A 23,560-nucleotide genomic window follows, 5' to 3' on the forward strand; every position below is an offset into this window, starting at 1 on the left:
TTTAGCATGCTACCTTTTCAGAAAATGTAGGAAAAAAGAGAAGGAAAATAAGAATATAAATTCATATTTGCTTTCCCCACCTCAAAAATGAACATAAGTGTAAACCAGAAACTAATAGAGGAGAGTGGAACAGAGTTGGGGGGATAAGAATGTAAATGAGCCTTTCCTGAATATATCTTTAAAATTTGAGGTGTACTTCATATGTCAAAAATAAAATTAGAGAAGACAAAGGAAACCTTAAAATTGTGTATAAACAAACAAATGAACCTAACTACATATCTGGAAGATTACGCAGTCACCTAGAAAAAAAGTACTTTGCTTATGCAATACTCTTTGTGAAATATATTCCTTTCTTGTATGAAATATATCCTAAGGACAAAAAGAACTTCAAGGAAATATTGACACTTCACTGCAAAGATTATTGTTAATATTAGTCTTGTAATTTTGAAATTATTTTATGTAGGCTAAAGCAAATAAGTAAATATTTTATTGCTATTCGAAGTCAGGATTGTCACCAAAGAGAAAAGATATAAATAGGAAAATGAGAAGTTTAAAAATTGAGTGTTAAATTTGAAATAGAAGTACTGATATGAATTCATGAGTAAAACCAAAAGATTAATTTCTCTCTCTACTGCAAGAAGCTAGAAGCACTGACACCTCATAGCAATGGGCAGACCTTGTATCCAGATTTTAGTTTCTAAATACCTTTTCCCTCTGAAAGAAGTGAGGGCTCCTTGGAGAAATGACTTGATTCTAGATTGGAAGCAGAGAAAGAACAAGATGAGCCTGATATATCTTGTATGTCAGAAAGAGAGGAGTCATTTAAAGGCGATCATGTCAGAAGAAAAGTTAGCTTAAAGGAAGTTCCCGCTGGCCCAGTTTGGGACAACTGGAGCGTTCAGTGCACTCATGCAATTGAGTGTAACATAGATAAAAATACGGATGACAAGTTAAAAAAAAAAGAACTTTTCTTTGCAAAAGAATGCCAGCTAATGTATGTGGAAGGAATGACAGAAATCAGGGTTCTATAACCCCCCCTCCCCAATATAACTGACTCAGGCAAGGATTATGAACAGATGGTAAAGTCACTAGGGAACAGGACATTGCTGACAAGGATCACCGCACAAATTAACCTTTGCTTGCAAAGGAGAAAATATTCTTTTCAAAGACTGATGTTAATCACTCTAACCAAGCGTTCAAGTTAGTGTCCTTAATAGTGGAACAACCTGACTTTAGGTGCCTCCTGAAGTGCAAAGTAAAGTATATAATATCAACTATGGAATATTCTTGCCAAATTTAATCTCTCTCTAATCCAACTTCAAAGCTGAACTTTCAGTTCACAGGAGGGAAACAACCTGAAAAATTCAAAATATGGGAGATTCTATACTGCAACTGACCTGGACTCTGGAGGAAAATTATGGAGGGGGTGGTGGGGGGTGGGGGTAGGGCGGGGATGGAACTTGTTTAGATTAGCAGAGACCGAAAGAACCTAACAGCAAATATATTTTGTGAACCTTGATTCCATCCTGAGGTGGTAGAGCTGAGTTTACAACTATGCAGGATATACTTGAGAAAAATTAATTTGAATACAGATTGGATATTTGATGATATGGAACTGTTAATGTTCGTAAGTATTATAATGTTATAGTGGTTCCGCAGGAGAATAGCTTTGCTAGAAAGTATGCATGTGTGCATATAGAGAAAGAAATCTAATATGGAAAAGGGAAAGTTTCAGTCTAGATGGAGGGTATACAAATGTCCTTTATATTAAATTTTTTATGTTGAAAATGATTATAATAAAGATAGGCAAAGTGCAAGAGTGGTGATGGGGGGGTGCAGTGGTTGGAGTGGGGAGAAGTTTTGGTGTATCTCTAAAGACATGAGTATATTTCAGGAACCTAGATTTTTTCAGTCACCTATTACCCACCCCCCCAAAAATTAACCTGGAGTTAATGATAATTCAGTGTCAGGAGAAAAAGAATGACAGGCATGTTTTCATACAATATTGGTATTGATTGAAGACGAGAAACTAGGAACTGGCCAGGCAGATAGCTAAATACGCTTTGAAACATAGTCTGGATGCATGTTATGTTCTGTTGTAATTTGTGGTTTTCAGAAGATCGGGACACCTTTCCTCTTACTTGTTGCCATTTTTTAAACCTATTAGTTTTATCTCTACTTGGCAATCAGAGGCCAAGATCACTCATTTTCACTGGTGCACTTTTGGAGATAATATCAGTAGAAAGCCTATGAAATGCACAGTCTGGTATGAAGAGAGGGGGAGTAGCTTATAGGGTAAACCACTCTTTGGCAGAGTTTTTCAAGCTCTATGTTCCTTCCTTTCATTTGGAAAAGGAAGTGGCAACCCACTCTAGTATTCTTGCCTGGAAAACTCCATAGACAGAGGAGCCTGGCAGGCTACAGTCCATAGGGTTGCAGAGAGTCGGACATGAGTGGGCGACTTTCACTTCACTTACCATTTAAGTGACTCAACAGTGTGGGCCTTGCTTGGTGTTGCTCACCCCTTGCTCCCAGCAACGTTAAAGAAGGATCAGGTTGAGTTCCATTTTGAAAGGAGTGTTTCTTCTGACTGTAGAATTGGCTTCTGTGTGTGTGTGTGTGTGTGTGTGTGTGTGTGTTATCCTACTACTGTTGAGATACAGTGTTTGTTCTGACTGCAGAATTGGCTTCTGGCTGTGTGTGTGTGTTTTATATCCTATTACTGTTGAGACACAGAGCCAGGTGGAGTGGGGGAGGGAGATGTGTGCTGTAGTCAGCTTGCCTGCCCACCTCCCTATAGAAACTCAGGGCCCATCTGGGGGAACTGAGAACTTAAGAAACTTGAGACAGGGAAGGAGAAGAGTGAGCAGCCAAAACCTATCAAGTTTCAGAAGACTGGTTTCTGCACCAGGGAATGGAAGAAATGACTGGAGATGGCTCTTGATTTGACTGTGTGGCCTGAGATTGATTCCCTTGAGATGAGTTGTTTTCTGATATACCTGCAGGCTACAAGTTGAGAAAAGGATGTCCTTCATCTTTGGGAAATTTATTTTGCCATTATAATTGCAAGTCTCAAAGATGTTCAGATTTATATAGTCCTTGTACCAAGAAGCTAGTGTTTATTGATAACTATTTCTTTGGATTCATTTGAAATGGGAATCAGACTGATCAATGGTAAGTATTAAGAACAGGTCTTAGACCTTTTTATCCTGATAGCCATTCTCTCTTTTCCTCTGAGTGGGGAAAAAAAGGCAGATGAGAGTAAAGTCTGTAGAAGAAAGAATAAGTTAGCCAGAAGATGTGTGGGAAAAAAAGATTAGAAAAGATGTGGTTGGAATCCTGAAAGGTGTTCTAGCATACTGCTTAATAATTGCCTTTGTTAAAATTTCTAGCTTCTGATAGTCACTTTTTTGCTCAGTTGACAAGGGTTAGCTAAGAGATGTGCTGCTAAGTCACTTCAGTGCTGACCATAATTTCTAAACAGAAAAGATTGCACAGATAATATGCTGGGGACAGTGGGACATCATGTAAATTTGAGAACACCTGAGAAAACCAGTAGTGTACCAGAAAAGATAATTGGCCCTTCAAATAATCCTCAGCAGTAAGGAAGACTGAACCCTCTATTCACTTCAAGCTATGCTTTCTTAATGATGTGTTTTCCTAATAATTGCTATTTACCTTTGAGCCTAGTTCTTCACCCTTAGGAGGAAACCTTTCTGAGGAAATTAAAAACTATTAGATAGGCATGTGAAATAACATCTTAATAATAAGTTGTCTAGCCTAACCTCTGGTTTTTGGAGGCCTCAGTTAAACAATATCCAGATTAGGCTGTGAAGACTACAGTATCTAGCATGTTCCTAAAGAAACAGTGAAATTCCATGACAAAGCCATTTGTCATATGGCTTTGGGTTGTTATACTGTGGATCAGAACACATCTACAGATTGTAAGGGACCATATTTCCTTTCATAGCTCTTTCCTATAATAGCACCGACAACTTAGTTGGTGCCTCCTAGATGTGTTGACTAAATGAATGTAATACTCTGAGTGTTACCCTGATCACTGTCCATTGGCCATAGTATCATAGCAGAATTCTTGTGGCTGTTAATTCTGATTTAGGAGCTAGAAAGCAAAATTGGGTGGGACCTGGGAAGGAAGTGTGACTAAGCTATTTAAATATCTGAGTAGATAGACCATGTGTTTGTGGAAGTAAACTCAGCTTCTGATGGTAAAAACAGTATCAATTAGGATCAACTAAGGAATAGTATCAGAGAAGGCAATGGCACCCACTCCAGTACTCTTGCCTGGGAAATCCCATGGACAGAGGGGCCTGGTGGGCTGCAGTCCATGGGGTCGCTGAGGGTCGGACACGACTGAGTGACTTCACTTTGACTTTTCACTTTCATGCATTGGAGAAGGAAATGGCAACCCACTCCAGTGTTCTTGCCTGGAGAATTCCAGGGCTGGGGGAGCCTGGTGGGCTGCCGTCTCTGGGGTTGCACAGAGTCGGACACGACTGAAGCGACTTAGCAGCAGCAACAAGGAATAGTATACAACTGTTTTTCTTCTCTGGAGTTGTTTTCAATTGCCTGTGATTCCTTTTTCTTGCTAAGTTCTGTAGAGCAACTCTTAGTTCACTGTCACCAGACTTACCACGAGATGGTGGTATACCATACCCCAATTTGTATCTTCAGTAGAACTTTTCTTTACCATTCTCAGTATCACATAGATAAGAGTCATCTTTTAAAAAGTGCTCTAAGATAGTTAGCATGTAAAATTGGCCTGACATTTAATTGAGTTTTTAAGGCACAGCAAGTAGACTTCCATATTTGAATGTCCTATTTGGAGAATGGGTCAGTCTGATATTTTAACCTTTCTCAGATGTGATTGATATTAGTTCAGGAATAGAGCACTGGTGGGAATTCTCTGGTGGTCCATTGGTTAGGACTTGGTACTTTCACTGCGGTGAATCCAGATTCAGTTCCTGGTCAGGGAACCCGGATCCTACAAGCCATGTGGCATAGCCAAAAATAAACCAAAAAAAAAAAAGGGACATTAGTATGTTTGTTGTGTATTTGCTGTTTATGGAGGTGAGTATCAAAACACAGAATAGTTCTTTAGCATAGGACTTTTTGGTTTTCAGATCCACTTTAGATTTCAACCTATCTTCTTTCCCCTCCCTTCCATCCCCATCCTATGTCATATTTAGACCTGGCAGTCTTTACAGATCTAGATTTGAAGAAATATGAAAGCATACCAGTAAAAACTTAATAATGGTTAGAAGAAATCATAATAAATAGGAAGTAATGTAAACATAACAACTTTGTAGTCATTCTCTGTGTTTTGTTTTCACCTAAATGACCATGTTTAGCTTAAATGGAGTGAGTCCAACCCAGTTAGAAGGCTATTATTGAGATCTGATTTCACTAGAGAGAAAACTTGTGATATCTATAAATTGCTTTTGGCAGCACTGTCTTTATTTACAATGTGAAGGTGAATAACACTCCAGGTGGTACTTCACCACAGAGAAGACAGAGCTTCTTGCTGTGAAGACAGCCAGTGGAGCTTGCAGGCCTGGTGGAATCTGGCAAAGAAGCTGCATTTCACAACAGCAACTGTTGATACAGGTTCTCTTCTGCAAGTTACTCAGGGTCGAAGAGAAGACAAGGTTATCGTACATCTGTGTGTATCTGAATCGTCTTATTTGTAAGCACTGAGATTATCAAAATGCTGCAAGAATAGACAGTAACCCATTCATGTCACAGCCTGGGTTAACTTTTTACCCACTTGAAATATGGACCATATTCATTATTTGAGAGTTGAGGTACTGCAGTGATTAGTAAGCCACGTGCAACAGTCTCCTATTTTTAGATGGGAAAGATTTTGCTAAGCTTTAGGCTACTGATGAGCTGTATTAATACAAGGTGGGATTATGACTGTTAGTTCCTAGGTTGCCAAAGAAATACATTTCTATCTTGACACAGCAGGCTTTCTCTCTGTTTTCTGTTTTTAAAACTGAAAAGGTTACTGCAGTTCCCTCCCCCACCCTTCCACCCCCAGGTAGGTGGTATCTGAGAATATATCCAGAACCTTTGGAACTAAAAAGAGGAACAGGGCGGGGAATTGTAACAGCCATTACAGGAAAGCGGCTTCCAAACAGGCTGCCCGTATCAGGAGCAGGGAAGCTGTTGGAGAAGGAGCTGCCTCTGCGCAGCATTGAATGGTGTTGATAGTCTCTTGACTGTGTTTTTTTTCTGCCACCAAAATAACTGCCTATTGGGTTGAAAGTCATCACCTTGGTCCTGGATTAATCCCTTCAGTAAAACTAGTTTTGTTGACTGCAGAAGTCATGTGAACACGCAGTGGGAAATCCTATTTAGAAGGGCAGATGCTGACTAGTGGCCACTTCAGTAAGTGGGTTTGTTTGGGTTTGGAAAGGCAGTTGTGTTTTTGACATTTAAGCTATTTAAAGTTTTAGCACCTAAACTTAAAAAGCTGTTTCTTCAGATGCTTAAAGGTGTTTGTTAATTAAGTTCAGGTGTAGTATATGTAGTTTTGCTTGAATCTTTAGTATTTAATTTTGAAATTTGATTGGTTTGATCTTATATAAGAAAGAAATTTGAAAGCCTCACTCATCCCACAGATAATTATTGAATGCTTTCTATGTGCAAGACCTTGGGCTAGGTGCCAAGAATATAGCTCTCTTTCCCTTCCACGCCTTTAGGATCTGTCCTTATACTTAAAAAAAAAAGTTTGTGGACTCTGCCTCCTCTCTATTGCACAAAATAACCTAAAGAAAAACCACAAAATTGAATACCTATGACATCAGTATTATTGTTCAGTTGCTCAGTCGTGTCCAACTCTTTGCAACGCCATGGACTGCAGCACACCAGTCTTCCCTCTTCTTCACCATCTCCCAGAGCTTACTCAAACTCATGTCCGCTGAGTTGGTGATGCCATCCAGCCATCTCATCCTCTGTCGTCCCCTTCTCCTGCCTTCAATCTTTTCCAGCATCAAGGTCTTTTCCAATGAGTTGGCTCTCACATCAGGTGGCCAAAGTATTGGAGCTTCAGCTTCAGCATTAGTCCTTTTAATGAATATTGAGGATTGATTTCCTTTAGGATTGACTGATTTGATCTCCTTGCAGTCCAAAGGATTCTGAAAAGTCTTCTTCAACACCACAGTTCAAAAGCATCAGTTCTTTGACACTCAGCCTTCTTTATGGCCCAACTCTCACATCCATACATGACTACTGGAAAAACCATAGCTTTGACTATACAGACCTTTGTTGGCAAAGTAACGTCAGCATGGTTTTTCCAGTAGCCATGTATGGATGTGAGAGTTCGACCGTAAAGAAAGCTGAACACCAAAGACATCAGTATTCTCTGCTTTGATTCTTGACATAAAAACACAAATCTTGATTCTCTTGATTCCCTCTTCCTTACTTTTTCCTCCTAATTCAGTAATCGCCTTGTTCACGTTTAGCTGCACATTTAAGCCTGACTCTTATACTACCACCAGCTGCTGCCCTAGCTGGAGGGTACATGAGACAGGGGGAATCTTTAGCAGAGGTAAATAATGGACAGTTTACTAATGCTGGCTTCAAAATGCCTATAACCAGGCTGCCAGCATTATGGAGAGAAGATTTTCATCTGTAATCGGTTACATTTCCAGTAATAGGTTACATTTCCAGTTGTTTGCTGAAAACAGCTTAATGAATTCTCCGTGGGAACCTTTTCAGATTTAGTCAGATTGTGAGGAGAAGCTTGATTCAAGTTCTCAAACTTGAATTGTTTCTCAATTCAGAATCTCAAGTTCTGTTTTTCAGCTGAGGTTGAGGTTTATTTTACATTTCAAAGAAAGGGTTTATCAGTTTAAACAGGAATTCAGGAAGGTCTAAAACACTTAATAGAGTGTTTTCCTACACTTTAGAAACACTCATGAATTTATCTATAAATAATTTTAATTGTAAGCTGTTTGCCATTTATTAAAGCCAGTTGTTCCAAGTATCCTTTCCACAGTTATATTGTTCTGCTTTATTTCATTTAAGAAAGGTTTAAACCTAGAGTTTACCAAGTTATTATTTTCTCCTTCCTTCAAATTAGTTGGAATTTATTATGGTGTGTGTTTTTAAATTTTTATTAGGATATTCTAGTATTTTACTGGATATAGCAGGCTCTGGTGTTATTCCATTGCCTTTGTAAAGGATAGGTGTATGACTGGACTCTGGCTATTGGCACCTCCATGCCCATCACCATTTAAGGCATCTCTTCATAATCTTTTCAAGTAACAAAACCATTGCTAACTTCAGGATAAGATATGCTACAAGAGAATATTCTGAAATAAAAAACAAGAAGAAGCCCTAAGAGATTATGCCTGCTTTTTGATAGAGTTGTGAACAAGGGGGTAAAGAGTTTAATGTGTCAGGGTTGTAAGAGGAAAGAAAACTTTATGGAATATGAGAAAGAAGACCTGTAAAATTAAACAAATGCTGAACGAAGTTGGATCTTAAGCTTTCTCTCTCTGCTCCCCTTCTTCCCCCCCCCACCAATTCTGCTGAAACTTTTGAGAAGAGATAGTAATTGGCATTTTGGGAGGAGTCAAAGAATAGCTTCTGCCATCCGCATTTCTGGTGGAAGAATTGCTGATTTAGTAGGAGCCACATGATAACATTAGGGCTTCCTTGATAGCTCAGTTGGTAAAGAATCGGCCTGCAATGCAGGAGACCCTGGTTCGATTCCTGAGTCGGGAAGATCCACTGGAGAAGGGAGAGGCTACCCACTCCAATATTCTTGGGCTTCCCATGTGGCTCAGCTGGTAAAGAATCCACCAGCAGTGTGGGAGACCCGGGTTCAATCCTTCAGTTGGGAAGATCCCCTGGAGAAGGGAAAGGCTACCCACTCCAGTATTCTGGCCTGGAGAATTCCATGGACTGTAGTCCATGGGGTCGCAGAGTTGGACACTACTGAGCCACTTTCACTTTCACATGGTAACATTAACTTTAAGGGAGACATTGTATGGCCTTTAAAAATGAAACATTTCATAGAATCCTTGTTTTAAGTTTCAACTTTTCATCTTCCTCTTACAGCAAATTCAGTTTGCTGATGACATGCAGGAGTTCACCAAATTCCCCACCAAGACTGGCCGACGATCTTTGTCTCGCTCTATCTCTCAGTCCTCCACTGACAGCTACAGTTCAGGTAGGTGTGAACTCCTTGTTCTCTCTGATCTCTCTTCCCTGTTCCAGAGCCTTGAGCTAGTGCTCTACCCAGTTCTCTTCACGTATCTAGGATCTGAAAATGCCTCATGTCAGGACTGCCCATCTTTGTGCTAAAAGCTGATAACTAGCGGGTGGCAATGGGAATGTTCCCAGCCAGGCTTGTAGCTGGAGAAGCTTTTGTCGTCTTGAGACTTTCCTCCCCTGATGATTTCTGATTGTGGTTTGTGGCCAGTGCGTGGTTGATAGTACTGGGCCAGTTCCCATTCCCACGTTTACTGCCCACATCGAGAAGGGAGAGAATCATTTTGGCTGACAGAACTGGCCTTGAAAAAGAGGTATACTTTGGAAGCATAATTTCTGATTTCTTTGTTTAAGATATACCCTGCCACCTATTTTTTTTCTTGCCTTTTAACTGCATGAATCATCACAAAAAATTGGTATTTCACTCTTTTTAGTTACTAGGCTACCCTTGATGTTGAAGTATCCTCCCCTGTTAATCTCTGGAGTGGGAAAGAGTCCAATTTACATGGCTCCAGCTGTTTCTTTTTAGTTTTCCTCTCCTATCTTAACCTTATATAATCTTTTTTTTTTTTTTGCTTTGAATTGTGCTGTTCTCAACTTTAGAGGAGAGTATCAGAAAATTACCATGGAAAAGGATATACAATCTTAGTTTGAGTACTGGAGGAAATGGGGCATATAATCCAACCCCCTCAATGTTCAACTTGAGGAAACATTGTTAAAAGATTAAAAGGCTTGCTTGCCCAAGGTCATAGATTGCTGTAAATGTCAGCAAAGAAATTTGTACCAAAAGCCGTTTCTTCTCTTTTGCCAGAATCTTGTTTGCATTGTATTATTAACTTAAGGACTGGGCTTGAGGTACAAGGACTTTTAAAAAATAAACAAACAGTTTTTGGAAACTTCTCCTCTGCCCTGTGCCACTACGCTGTGTCCCCCCCATGGACAGGATACGCAGACAAGTACGAATGGCAGTGTATGCACATGGTCTAGTTCGAAGAGAAGGGAACGTGCACACTCACTGTGGGCCTGTGTGCAAGGAAAGTTCCAGATATAACGGCTGTCATAAATGAAAAAGTGTCCTGGAGTGAGATAGATACAAAAAGTGATAGGTGACAAGCAGGCTAGTTATAGCTAAGAAAGAAAAAATTTTGAAAGATTGAGTTATAAGAGAAAGAAAATTGAGATGAGTGACAAAAGCTTTAAGGAAGTTTTAAAGATCTTGATGGCCATGTTTTATGGGGACCTAGTAGAGCATTTTAAAAAGCTTAGTGAGAGAGTTAGATTGTGCTAGTGGGTAGATAACCTTTAGTACTATTTGTGCTGGCTGGACAGAGGAGGATGTGTATGTAGCACTCTGAGAGACCTGGTATACTGGGTCTGTGATGAGGAAAATGGAAAAGGAGTGATTTGAAAGGTAAAGAGTGACTGTTCTATGTCCTCCTGCATGTCTATCTGAAAGGACTTCTTTAGTGTTTTGTGAGGCTGCTTATATAAAGTTGAATGTCTTGAGTAGTCTCAGGGCTGGCAATAGAACCGGAGCTGCTTATCTTTTGTGTCATTTCTCTGTTCCTCGGTGCAACCTAGTGTAAAATCTCTAAAAGATTTTATAATAAAAGATTATCTTATTGTTTGTATCCTTTTGCATTAATGGGTCTCAGAGTTTGGTCCTCTAAACAGCGATATCAGCAGCACCTGTTTGAAATGTTAATTCCTGGGTGCCACCTGAGACCTACCGAATGGGAATTTCTGGCAGTGGGACCTAGCCTTCTGTGTTTCGGTGAACCTTCCATGTGATTCTGGTATATGCTTTAGATATTTTGAGAACTGGTGATCTATGGAAATAGCATTCCTTATATGCCCTAAATTACTCTGCCATTTTCGCCATGTCTGGTTCCAGTCCCAGTTGGGACCAAGCACCTCATGAGCTGGTGCATATTTTGGGATCAGTAGCTCCTTATCACAGGCATTGATGGCAGAATTATCAGGATGGGTAAAAGAGCCACAACACTGAAGGATCTACAGGAGTTTCATTCATACCATTTCTTAGACCTGAAGTAGAATGGAGAGTGATGTAAAAGGTAGAACAGAGAGTGATGTTAAAGGTGGCTCCAATTAAGAGCATTTGCTTAACTTAAATGAGAGTCCTTTGGGGACTGCACCCTGTGGAGTTGGGGCCATTGAGGTTTTTCTTTCCTCATTTCTTTCTTTCCTGGCTTTAGCTGCATCCTACACAGATAGCTCTGATGATGAGGTTTCCCCCCGAGAAAAGCAGCAAACCAACTCCAAGGGCAGCAGCAATTTCTGTGTGAAGAACATCAAGCAGGCAGAATTTGGACGCCGGGAGATTGAGATTGCAGAGCAAGGTAAAGAAAGGGAGTGGGTTGGGGACCAGAAGCAACCCACTTGCTGGTCATCAGGATGCACAAACAATTTAAGGCTTGAAAGCTAACGAAAGTCTCCTGGGAAACTCCAATATCCTGGACATAAACAGCTCTCTCTGCATGGAGCTGTTTATGTAACAGCTCTCTCTGTATGGAGCTTGAGCCTCAGGATTCTTGTTCTTGTTCTCTCTGCTGCTTCCTGTTCTCAGCATGTGGTAATTACACAGAGTAGTTTCTCTTTTCCTCCCCATGACACCATATTCAGAGATCTGCTTGCAGAGTCAGCAAGTCCTGGATCAGTACCTAGTGGTTAGTTCTGCGGGATCCTTCCATCGCTGCCAATCTCAGAGACCCAGATTTCTCAGAAGTAGCAAATGTTGGGAGGGTTTTCAGCTAAGGATGTGGTGACCTAGGGTCTCTTTTGATCTTTGATCCTGAGCACCCTCTGCTGGATCAAGAGTAAAAATAATTTGACCATCAGTTAAATCTTGGTTTCTCTACCCAGCCCCACTCAAAATAAGGTCTCTTTACTTTTGTTGCTTTCACACTGGAAACATGTTCTATACTGGGCGGGAGTACAGAACTCAGAAAAACTGACAGAATAGGATTAGACAGCATAGAAAAACAGAAGCAAGTGGCGTCTGCTGATGCAAAGTCTTTCTTCCAGGTCTGATGATTTTACTCTGTAGGAATCCATTAGCCAGTGACATAACTATTCCTTCTTCTCCCAAAGGAAGGATGACACTCACCTTCCACTTTTGAGAATTTGACTACATATAAGCCCTCTACAGGCTTCCCTGGTGCCTCAGATGGTGAAGAATCTGCCTGCAATGCAGTATACCTGGGTTTGATCCCTGGGTTGGGAAGATCCCCTGGGGAAGGGAATGGCTATCCACTCTAGTATTCTTGCCTGTGAAATCCCATGGACAGAAGAGTATAACGGGCTACAGTCCATGGGGTCACAAAGAGTCAGACACAACTGAGTGACTAACACTTTCACTTTTCACTTTCAAGCCCTCTACATATAAGGCTGAAACAGTAGAGGAAGAGAGAAATTCCAGGTGGTTAGATGACAACTCCCTGCCTCCTCTTGTTCTGCAGTTGAAGCTGCTGGACATCAAATAAATATGCTTAGAGGGAATTCCCTGGTGGTTCAGTGGTTAGGACTCTGTGCTCTTACTGACAAGGGCCCAGGTTCAGTCCCTGATTGGGAACTAAAGTTCCACAAACTGTGTGGCAAGGCCAAAAAAAAAAAAAATAGTTTTTCTCCCTTACCTCACCATATCTCTGCCCTAGATGTTGCTGGGGCAGAAATTAATGATCTCACTAGTGCAGACCTAGCTCAAATCCTCTGTTCTTTCACAGACATGTCTGCTCTGATTTCACTCAGGAAACGTGCTCAGGGGGAGAAGCCCTTGGCTGGTGCTAAAATAGTGGGCTGTACACACATCACAGCCCAGACAGCGGTGAGTTTGATGGGAGAAAATGATGGACTTCTGGTGGTGGGTTGAGGAGGGGCGTGGTGATTTTTTTTGTTTGCTTTTCCTTCCCTACCTAACCTCCAAATGCTGACTACCAACTGAACCTTCCAGTTACACTATAATGGGGTTTTCTACTTTGATTGTATAGCTTACTTTTAACAAACCTGCCTTAGGGAGATCTAGAGTTGCAAAATATGATAGCTATAAATATGTTATTCAGATTACCTATTTTGGGTAAAGGTAGATTCCAGTTTATTAAGTAGGGGATTACACCCTTTTGTTACTTCCCAGTGTTGCACCTGTTGCCACTGAGTTCCTAGGTGGTATTCTCTTAATCAGCACTCCTGTCTGGGCCTCATCTTTCTCACTGTGTCTCTTTACACATCTATGTAGGTGTTGATTGAGACACTCTGTGCCCTGGGGGCACAGTGCCGTTGGTCTGCCTGCAACATCTACTCCACTCAGAATGAGGTGGCTGCAGCACTGGCTGAGGCCGGTAAGTTCAGCTGTTTTTCACTGACTTTACCTCAAAGTAAATATCCAAACATAATTTTTACATACCAGTATTATCTTTACTGTCATGTATGTCTAGGAGCTATAAAATGTAGAGGATAATAAAAAATGTCAAAAGGAAGGAAATGGACAGTGAAGATCCAGATCCATAATGGAACATTATATAGTCATTTAAAATGATCTTTGTACCCATTCACTTTTTTAAAAAGTGATCTTTGTAAAGAATCTAATATGTGGAGAAATGCCTAATTCTAATATTAAATGAATAAAAACTTTAAACTATGTGAGCTATATGAGTATGAGCTCAGCTGGTCTCCTTTCACAAAAGTTTCATCACTTTTGAGAGGACACAAGAAGTACCTTGTGTTCATTAGATCTGATAGTTCATTAGATAATTTGGTGTTCAGTATTGAACTGAAACTATATGAACTAGTTATGCATTCAGTTAAACAGAAAACAATTTTTATTGTTAAAATGTTCAAAGGAAAATCACTCTGAAGGTTTTTAAGGTTCTTCCACTTTCCTGTGATCCTCAGAAAGCAACTGTATCTCACTTTTGTTTTTCTTCTTTACTCTTTTCAGATATTTATTGCAGAAAATTTTAGAGGTTCCCAAAAAAACCTAAAATCCTGCTACACAGAGATAATATATTATCTCCTTTTTTTATTATCATATGTTATGATATATGATCGGAGAAGGCAATGGCCCCCCACTCCAGTACTCTTGCCTGGAAAATCCCATGGATGGAGGAGCCTGGTGGGCTGCAGTCCATGGGGTTGCTAAGAGTCGGACATGACTGAGCGACTTCACTTTCTCTTTAAACTTTCATGCATTGGAGAAGGAAATGGCAACCCACTCCAGTGTTCTTGCCTGGAGAATCCCAGGGACAGGGGAGCCTGGTGGGCTGCCGTCTATGGGGTCGCACAGAGTTGGACACGACTGAAGTGACTTACCATAGCATAGCATAGCATGATATATGATAAATATATTTCTCATTTTTTCTGTTCACTTTTTACAGAGATGAAATAAGTCTCAGTATATGTCCAATTTTATAACCTAAATATAACATCTTCAGAAGTAGTTTCCATGTCTCTCAAAAATTTGACAGTATCATTTATAATAGTCATGTGACCATGTGATTTTTTACTTCACTAGTTTCCTAATGTTGAACATTTAGGTTGTTTCAAGATATTTGCTAACATAAACAATGTAATGAACAACTTCGTTTTGATTCCCGCTTCATTTTATCTCCTTAGAAGAAAGTTCCATATAAAAAATGACCAAAGAGGGGCTTCCCTGATGGCTCAGTGGTAAAGATTCCACCTGCCAATACAGGAGACATGGGTTTGATCCCTGATCCAGGAAGATCCCACATGCCACAGAGCAGCTAAGCCCGTGCGCCACAACTATTGAGCCTGTGCTCTAGAGCTTGGGAGCCACAACTACTGAGCCCATGTGCTAAACTACTGAAGCCTGTATGCTCTAGAATCCATACTCCAAAACAGGAGAAGCCACCACAATGAGAAGCCCACATGCCTGCAAGTAGAGAGTAGTCCCTGCTCGCCGCTACTGGAGAAAAGCCCATGCAGCAACGGAGACCCAGCACGGCCAAAAATAAATAAATAAAATCATTTAAAAGAAAAATTTGGCCAAAGAGAATAACATTTAAGGTTCTAAAATACTTTTAAAAATAAAAATCCCTTAAATTCTTAACTGATTTCTGGACTAAAGATGCTCTTTTAACTTTTTGCCCTTCCTAAGTTGTTTCCTTTCCAGAGTAATTTCCATAGCCTTTTTCTCTTCAGATCTCAGAGATGTTGGTGTAGGACACTGCCCAAAGGAGGAATCAGCTGATTTGTTTTCATCTCTACAGGAGTTGCAGTGTTTGCTTGGAAGGGCGAGTCAGAAGATGACTTCTGGTGGTGTATTGACCGCTGTGTGAACATGGATGGGTGGCAAGCCAATATGGTAATAATGCATATTCATCCTATACTTTTGACAATGGATTTCTTTCCTTTTTTCCCTCAAAGCATGGTTCCCTAAATATGTTTTGGATGTTTGGTCTTACGCACTTACTTTGTTGCCAAAGTGTTTAGCTTGATAGCTTTTCAAAATGGGTCTCAGTGCTGAATGGAAAGGCGGGGGAAGGGTAAAACCAACTGAACACATGTGGCTCAAACACAGCAGAATGAAATAGAAGAACGTGATATGGTATCTCTTTGGAGTAGAATTATGGTTTCTTTCCTTCCTGCCCCAGCTCCTTTTGTGTTCCAAGGGGCTGTATTTCAGGGCTCTAGACTAAAAATGAGTCTGTGATTAGCCTACACTACTCTTCACTGTAGCCTAGAACAAACTTAGGAATCCTTTTAACCATTTACACCAACAAATTTGACTGTGTTTCCATTATCTAAACCTGCTCTAAGGAGCTCTGAGGAGTGCTCTTCCAAAATATATAGGGCTCTCTTACTAGTGCAGAAAGTGGGTTCAAAGTTCCCCCCAGCTCTAGCAGCCTGAATGCCCATAGAAGTCTTCTGGCTGTTCTATAGATCCTGGATGATGGGGGAGACTTAACCCACTGGGTTTATAAGAAGTATCCAAACGTGTTTAAGAAGATCCGAGGCATTGTGGAAGAGAGCGTGACTGGTGTTCACAGGTAACAGACTCTGGAGTAGCTGCCCCTTGTGTCCTTGCCTCAGCAGATTCTTCTGGTCTCTTTTAGGCTTTAGGGCTGTGTTTCCGACTTGTAACTTAAATGGGAGTATTTTCATTAGATAAAACGTTTGAGTTTTTACCTTTAAAAAATCAAGGAGACCCTAAAGAAGTTATTTCAGATTCTAGTTCAGACATTTTCTCACCCATTTATTCCACTGTGATTCTCAATCAGTGCTGGGAGGTAGGGAGCGAGTATATCTTGAAAACCTGTATTTGATTTTAGATTATACTTTTATATTTAAAATAAAAAAATCTATTGTAAAACTATATGTTATACATATTATAAAAAATAAACCTGGGCAAAATATGATTTGCTTGTTGTAATACCTAAAAAAATACCTGAGAGAGTATTTCTCATTTGGGGGCACCTTGCATATGCTTAAACACACACACACACGGAACCATATCAGAATCATTGATAATCTTATTCAGAAGTAGGCGTGGGTTTTGTTTTTTTTTTTTTAAGATAGAGAAAATGCTTGGTCTAAGGAACTGTATCCCCTTTTATGGAAGAGAAGTAAATTTCTTAAATTGAAAGATTGTTTTTTTCCTTCCAAAAAAAGGAGTGGGTGTTGGGGAAGAGAAAATGAAAAGACATGAGGAGGGATAACAAGGAAATACCTTGTTTACTGATATTCTTGGGCAATAAATAAGACTGGGGAGGGCAGCACAGAGCTTGAAGAGAATTAGGCAGACTTTGCCAGTTACTGTGTTTTACCAGCTAACTTTGTTTTTGTTTTTGTGGCTTTCTTCCCCCTTTAGGCTGTATCAGCTCTCCAAAGCTGGGAAGCTCTGTGTTCCGGCCATGAACGTCAATGATTCTGTTACCAAACAGAAGTTTGATAACTTATACTGCTGCCGAGAATCCATTTTGGATGGGTAGGTTGAAATGTATAATTATTCAGATTTGTAGGAGATAAATTTGGGTTGGGTTATAATGTTAGTCTGATATCATTCCAGTTTTGCCCCCTGGTCTTCCAGTGGCTTTAAAAGTTTGTTAGAGGGGTTCTATCTCATACTGAGTCCAACCTGCTTCTAGTTGAAGTTTTCATGGGGTGTTGCCCCACACTTACTTTCAGAGGGACTGTGTTTCAGCTAATAATGTTTGAGTTGAGCCCTTGTCTATTTCCACAGCCTGAAGAGGACCACAGATGTAATGTTTGGTGGGAAACAAGTGGTAGTGTGTGGCTATGGTGAGGTAAGTAGCTGGGCCTCAGTGTCTGCCTTTTCACAGGCTTGTTACAAATGTTGAGTGAAGGAGATTTGTGTTGTCAGTGTAGAGTACTGATAGAGTTTAAAGTATGCTTTTAGACAAAGTATCTCAAAATTGTAGTAAAAGTCCTTTATTCACACTTACAAATACAGACATAGGGAATGAATTAAGTGACGATTAATCAAGTTTTCCTAGAATAAGAATCTGAAGGTAACCTTCAGACCAAGCTGCTCTTCCTTGGTCCATTTCCCTGATGGTGATACTTTCATTTCCTTTATCTCTTTTACTGTCCCAGTCTCCAGCCTTTGCTATGAAATGTCTGCTAAATCACTTCTCTGATCACAATATAATCAGGATCAGTTTCTCCTCTGCTTGGATTGGAGCATCTTTGCAAGGATTTGCTAGATGATTGATGGGTTTAGGGAGGTTAATTCCCATCTCCCAGAGAGCCTATCTGCCCAAATGTGTGTGTGCTGTGCTCAGTTACTCAGTAGTCATGTCCAACCCTTTGGACTATAGCCCACCAGGCTCCTGTGTCCGTGGGATATTCAGGCAGGAGTACAGGAGTGGATAGCCATTCCCTTCTCCAGCAAGAGTACTAAAATGCGTTGCCATTTCTTACTCCAGGGGAATCTCACAAACCAGGGATCGAACCTGCATCTCCTGCATTGCAGGTGGATCCTTGACCGCTGAGCCGTCAGGGAAACCCATCCTAAATACCCACGCCTTAGTGTACCTGACTTCTGTTTTACGTCTGCAGGTGGGAAAGGGCTGCTGTGCTGCTCTCAAGGCCCTTGGAGCAATTGTCTATATCACGGAAATTGACCCTATCTGTGCTCTGCAGGCCTGGTAAGAACAGAGTGGTAATACCATTAGATTGGCTCCAGGTACTTTGTATTTCCAAGAGTTTGTGATTGATTGTATTAACTAGTCCTTGGGAAAATTCCTCAAAGGAGGAGACAGCTATGATTGCTCTGTTCTCTGCATTGTAATCATAGGGCATTCATAGAGCTTCTTGGTATTTTCCCTTCCTGGATGGAATCTTGGGCAGTCTGAAGAGGCCAGTGTGTATCTCTTAGCACAGCTTATCACTTATCATTCCAGTGAGGTAGCCCTAGATCTAACTTCAGAAACAAATTTGCCTCATTTTGTGACCAGCTTCTGTCCTACTCTTACTCATAGTATTCCTTCCTTTTCTTCCAGCATGGATGGGTTCAGGGTGGTAAAGCTAAATGAAGTCATCCGGCAAGTTGATGTTGTAATAACTTGCACAGGTGAGTGTCAGAGCTTTGTGTTAGTCACTCAGTCATGTCTGACTCTTTGTGACCCCATGACTGTAACCTGCTAGGCTCTTCTGTCCATGGAATTCTCTAGGCAAGAATACTGGAGTGGATAGCCATTCCCCTCTCCAGGGGATCTTCCCGACCCAGAGATGGAACCCAGGTCTCCTGCACTGCAGGGAATTTCTTTCCTGTCTGAGCCATCAGGGAAGCCCAGCAGTGCTTTGGTATACATGAAAGAGTATTAACTGAGGTTAAATCTTGAATGTGATCTAGTTGACTTTCATATAAAGTAGGTAAGACCTGTGTCCTACATAAAAGTCTGAGAACTAGAGTAAGCAGTCAGAACCTTAACATATTTTCCAGAACAAAGAGCCTTTTTCCTTGATGTCTTTATGTACTGCTTGATCTTAAAATGAAATAACTGAACCTAAAGAGCTGTTATGCAACACACACTTCTTTGCTTGCAGTGTATACATGCTCTTCAGTGCCAGGAGTTCTTTCCCATGTTTTAACTGAAAGTCAGTCAGTACCTTTCCCCCACAGGATTTCTTTCCTCAGCTACTCTATTTTACTTTTAGGAAATAAGAATGTAGTGACACGGGAGCATTTGGATCGCATGAAAAACAGTTGTATCGTATGCAATATGGGCCACTCAAACACAGAAATTGATGTGGTAAGGTTTCTCTTACCTGTTACTAGACCTTTTTTCCTTTTTCCATTATAGCCAGTCAACTGTGCTGTCTTCCTTTCAGACCAGCCTCCGCACTCCTGAGCTGACATGGGAGCGAGTACGTTCTCAGGTGGATCATGTCATCTGGCCGGATGGCAAACGTGTCGTCCTTCTGGCAGAGGTGCACATACTGTAGGGTTCGGGCAGCACAGCAGTGTGCTTAGCACCCTTGGGGGAGGGGCGGCAGGGTAAACATATTCGGCCTGTTGTTCCCTGAGCTCTATCTTTGGATAGAAGTATATTTCTCAAATATAGTCTGGTTCCCAAAATAGAATCACTCCCTGACCACAACTGATTCATTAGTGTGTCAGATTCAGATGGACTTACAGAAAATAAGATAAAACCTAGAGTCCTGATTTGGAACTGTACTTCTACCAGCTGAGTTGAGAGGGGTATGAAGTCCTTTCTTGCATTTGCGTGGCTTTCGTGATGTGACAGGGATCACACAACTCACCCCAGGGCTCTGTTTCAACATTTCAGGGTCGTCTGCTCAATCTGAGCTGCTCCACGGTCCCTACCTTTGTTCTGTCCATCACAGCTACAACACAGGTACGTGACAGAACATCAGCCTGGCCTGCACTGAGATGCCTGGATCTGGGCCTAGACCGAGTTCCAGTGCGAGCGTGGCCTCCTGGGTTCTTAGCAACCTGTTTTCTTCAAGTTACAAGTTGTCAAGTATAGAAAATAATCGTTAGGTAGAGTCAGTATTTGTGTTCCTTTGCATTAACTATTTTCATTAGGAATACAGTGTTCCAGCGTAGTTGTATGTAGTCTGTTCTTTTATTAGGAACTAAGCAAAAACACCAATAAATCCTCTTATGATGTGTGCTGGTGTTTATTACAATCGAAGTCCTGGATGCTGCTGCTGTGGTAGTTCACTAAGTACTTACCCCAAGACCCTGTTAAACCTACTTTTATTTTAATGTCCCTAAGAAGTGTTTTTGTGTTTTCTGACCCACTTTTGCCTTAGGCTTTGGCACTGATAGAACTCTATAATGCGCCTGAGGGACGATACAAACAAGATGTATACTTGCTCCCTAAGAAAATGGGTGAGTAGAAAGAGAAACCTGTGTTGACCCCTAGATGTTGGGTGGTTTGGTAAAATGAGTATCATGAAAAGCATTGGATTTAGAGTCAGGATTATAATCCCTGTGCTGGCACTTAATGGTTTTCGGACCTCAGGACAAGTTCTAATCTCCATGAGCCTCAGTTTCTTTATCGGTAAGGTGAGAATACGTACATTGCAAAATTGTAGCAAGAAATACAGCTAATGAGTAAAGGTGCTTTAGCACAGTGGTTTAGGGTAGATGCTCTTATATCCCAAGTAGTTTTTGAAGTTCAGTAAACTTAACTACCACTGATTACAGCCCGGGACCAAAATGGAAGAAACAGAAACCAAATACAGGTTTTATTGTCCATCCTCTGTGAAACATGTAAGCAGTCTCCTGTCATTCCAGCGGTCAGCTGTGCTGTATTTACATGACACAATGCATCATCTTTAGATGCTTACCTTTCCAGATATGATGCCAATCTCCCCTCTCATTCGTCAGCCCAAACCCCTGTCCTCTTAAAGCTAAAAACCACCTTATTCTTGTCCCCTCCAGCAGCTTACTTCTGATTGCTATTTGGTTTTTAATTAATATTCATAAAGGTAAAAGCCCAGGAAGCTTATCTATGGAAAACTAATATAGTTGTGCCAGCTGCCTTAGAAATCTGTGATCCAAAGATTTGAAGCCATTATGGATCTTACCCTAAGTAAATGTTGATGACTAATTCTTTTGAGCTCACTAGGATCCACCTTGACTCTGAATTTGACTATAATTCAGCTAAGGAAATTGCTGCAGGAAGGTGAGGGTAGTCCGTGGTATGTTGGCCATTGAGGTGAACCCAGAAGCTTTGCCAGAGAAGAATGGGGCGGTACAAGTTGCCGTACCACCCTAGCAAATGGCTTTCTTAATACATTCTGGTTGTACTGAAAGATACCTTAAAGACAACTTTGAGTGTTTTTTTTAATTAGGCGAATATTCCAAGTTAGATTCTTTCAGTGTTATTCCAAGCCTTGTCCTCTCTCTCAGAAAGCTTCAGATGAAGTAATGGGAGGTTATGCCCTGAGAGGCATATTTTATATGGAGTCTGCTCCCTGCTGCTTTGTTCTTCTTAGATGAGTACGTTGCCAGCTTGCACCTGCCATCATTTGATGCCCACCTGACAGAGCTGACAGATGACCAAGCAAAATATCTGGGACTCAACAAAAATGGGCCATTCAAACCCAATTATTACAGGTAACTTGGGGGAAAGTAAATGAAAAGATGTTGTCCCTGATACTATGCCAAGCAGACTTTTCTAAATAGTAGTATAGCTGATTTTGAAATATACAAGAACTCTGTCCCACACTAAAAAGTAAACAGAAAAAGTATTTATCTAGTAGTAAATGTAAAGAAGTCAGCATTTTCTAAAATTTTGGAGCTTGAGCCTTCCCCTCAGAGATTCTGATAGAGTTAGTCTAGAATGGGGCCCAGGCTTATTTTGTAAAACTTCTTCAGATTATTCTAACATATTGTCACATTGAAAATCACTGACTTATTAGGGAGCAGGAGAGAAAGCTAGAGATGGCATTGTTGGAAATCCTGTGGAAGTACAGTGAGAAATGATCCGTGGGGAATGACTGCAGGAATCCCTGGCCTGTGTGAGGGAAGACCCTGGAGAGTGTTCTCTGTTTTTGATTCTTCTCTTGGAACTCTCATGTGGAAGACACAAGTGCTAACCAGTCACTCTTTCTTTACAGATACTAATGGACCATATTACCAAGGACCAGAACACATGAACCACACAATTCTAAAAGAAATATTTTTTAAAATAACTTTTATTTTCTTCTTAATCCTTTCCTTTTGATTTTTTTTTTTCCTATAATTTCTTTCTTGTTTTTTTTTTTCATCTCATTATCCAAGTTCTACAGACCACGCAGGAACTTGCTTCATGGCTCTTTAGATGAAACTGAGATTAAAGATTTCTCACCCTAGTCACTAAAGAAGGATTTTACTCTCCCAGCCCAGAAAGGTGATCCTTTCTTTTGCATTTCTGGGGACTTAATAGTCTTAATTGGGTACCTTATTAACAGGAGACGCTAAGGTACCGTCTGTGTGGAACAATCTGCAATGTCTAAATTGCCTTAAAAGAGCCCATTTCTCAGCTGCTGGAATCAGTGCTCTTTCACTTCTTCAGAGGAGCAGGGATGGTACCTACCAGGCAGGTAGGTTAGATGTAGGTGGTGCATGTTAATTTCCCCTAGATGTTCCAAGCCCTGTTTCCTGTGTAAAGGTGGTATGTTTGGTTCAGAGATGTGTACTAGTGAGTGTTGCTTGTTAAGATCCAGTAGGCCCACTTGGATTTAGTACAGCCCTTCCTCCGCTTCCCACCAGACCCTCTCATTTTCCAGGTTTTTAACCAGACTATTCTGTTCAGTTGAATTTTGTCCCCTAGCATTTATTTCTGTTTCTGTTTTAGGGTTTTTTGTTTGTTTTTTAAGTAAGAAAAACGTTTAGTCTTAATATTGAGGAGCTGCTTGAGTGATTAGTTATTATCAGTTTATCTTTTGAACCTTTGGAGCTAAAAGTGCAGAGTTGAGTCTAGAGAAATGCTGATTTCAAACTCTGATAATCCCAGTTTCTAGCCCATAGTTCATAGCATCAATGAACTGAGGCCATAATAGCGGATTTTATCAGCTCTGCCCATCAGCTTGTGCTGGAAGCAAATTTCTTGAGTCATTAGTCAGTATATAGCACTGAACTCTCTTTAAGAGCAAATTTCTGATCAGCTGTGCTTCTGCAATTTAAAATATTTAAAGGGAGATAGGTGTGGATGGGAGGAGGAAGGCTAAATTGGGCCAGGGCGAAGGAAATCGGCTCTGTTTAACTTGTCTGGGACATTAGGCCCCATATAACTTTAGTTTTACAGAAGTAGTACCACTTTTGATTTACACGTGACACAGAAAATGTATGAACTGAGACCTC

The 23,560-nt window shown here is 40.7% G+C and overlaps 1 protein-coding gene across 1 annotated transcript in view; it reads left to right on the forward strand.

The window, feature by feature from the left end:
- AHCYL1 (adenosylhomocysteinase like 1) overlaps positions 1–21,940 on the forward strand; it is a 38,547-nt gene extending 16,607 nt beyond the window's left edge. Inside the window, 15 exon segments of the mRNA XM_086391717.1 lie at positions 9,088–9,199; positions 11,457–11,600; positions 12,984–13,084; positions 13,493–13,595; positions 15,486–15,580; positions 16,159–16,265; positions 17,087–17,203; positions 17,459–17,522; positions 18,298–18,386; positions 18,741–18,811; positions 19,399–19,528; positions 19,530–19,671; positions 20,031–20,099; positions 20,521–20,599; positions 21,712–21,940. Of these exon segments, the coding sequence (XP_086247843.1) occupies positions 9,088–9,199; positions 11,457–11,600; positions 12,984–13,084; positions 13,493–13,595; positions 15,486–15,580; positions 16,159–16,265; positions 17,087–17,203; positions 17,459–17,522; positions 18,298–18,386; positions 18,741–18,811; positions 19,399–19,528; positions 19,530–19,671; positions 20,031–20,099; positions 20,521–20,599; positions 21,712–21,836 (1,548 nt within the window). The 3' untranslated portion in view covers positions 21,837–21,940.
- The last annotated feature ends 1,620 nt before the right edge of the window (positions 21,941–23,560 follow it).

Source organism: Bos grunniens, chromosome 3 (assembly GCF_055505025.1).
Source record: "Bos grunniens cultivar Pamir isolate PY7600 chromosome 3, Bosgru_T2T1.0, whole genome shotgun sequence".
NCBI classification, from domain to species: Eukaryota; Metazoa; Chordata; class Mammalia; order Artiodactyla; family Bovidae; genus Bos; species Bos grunniens.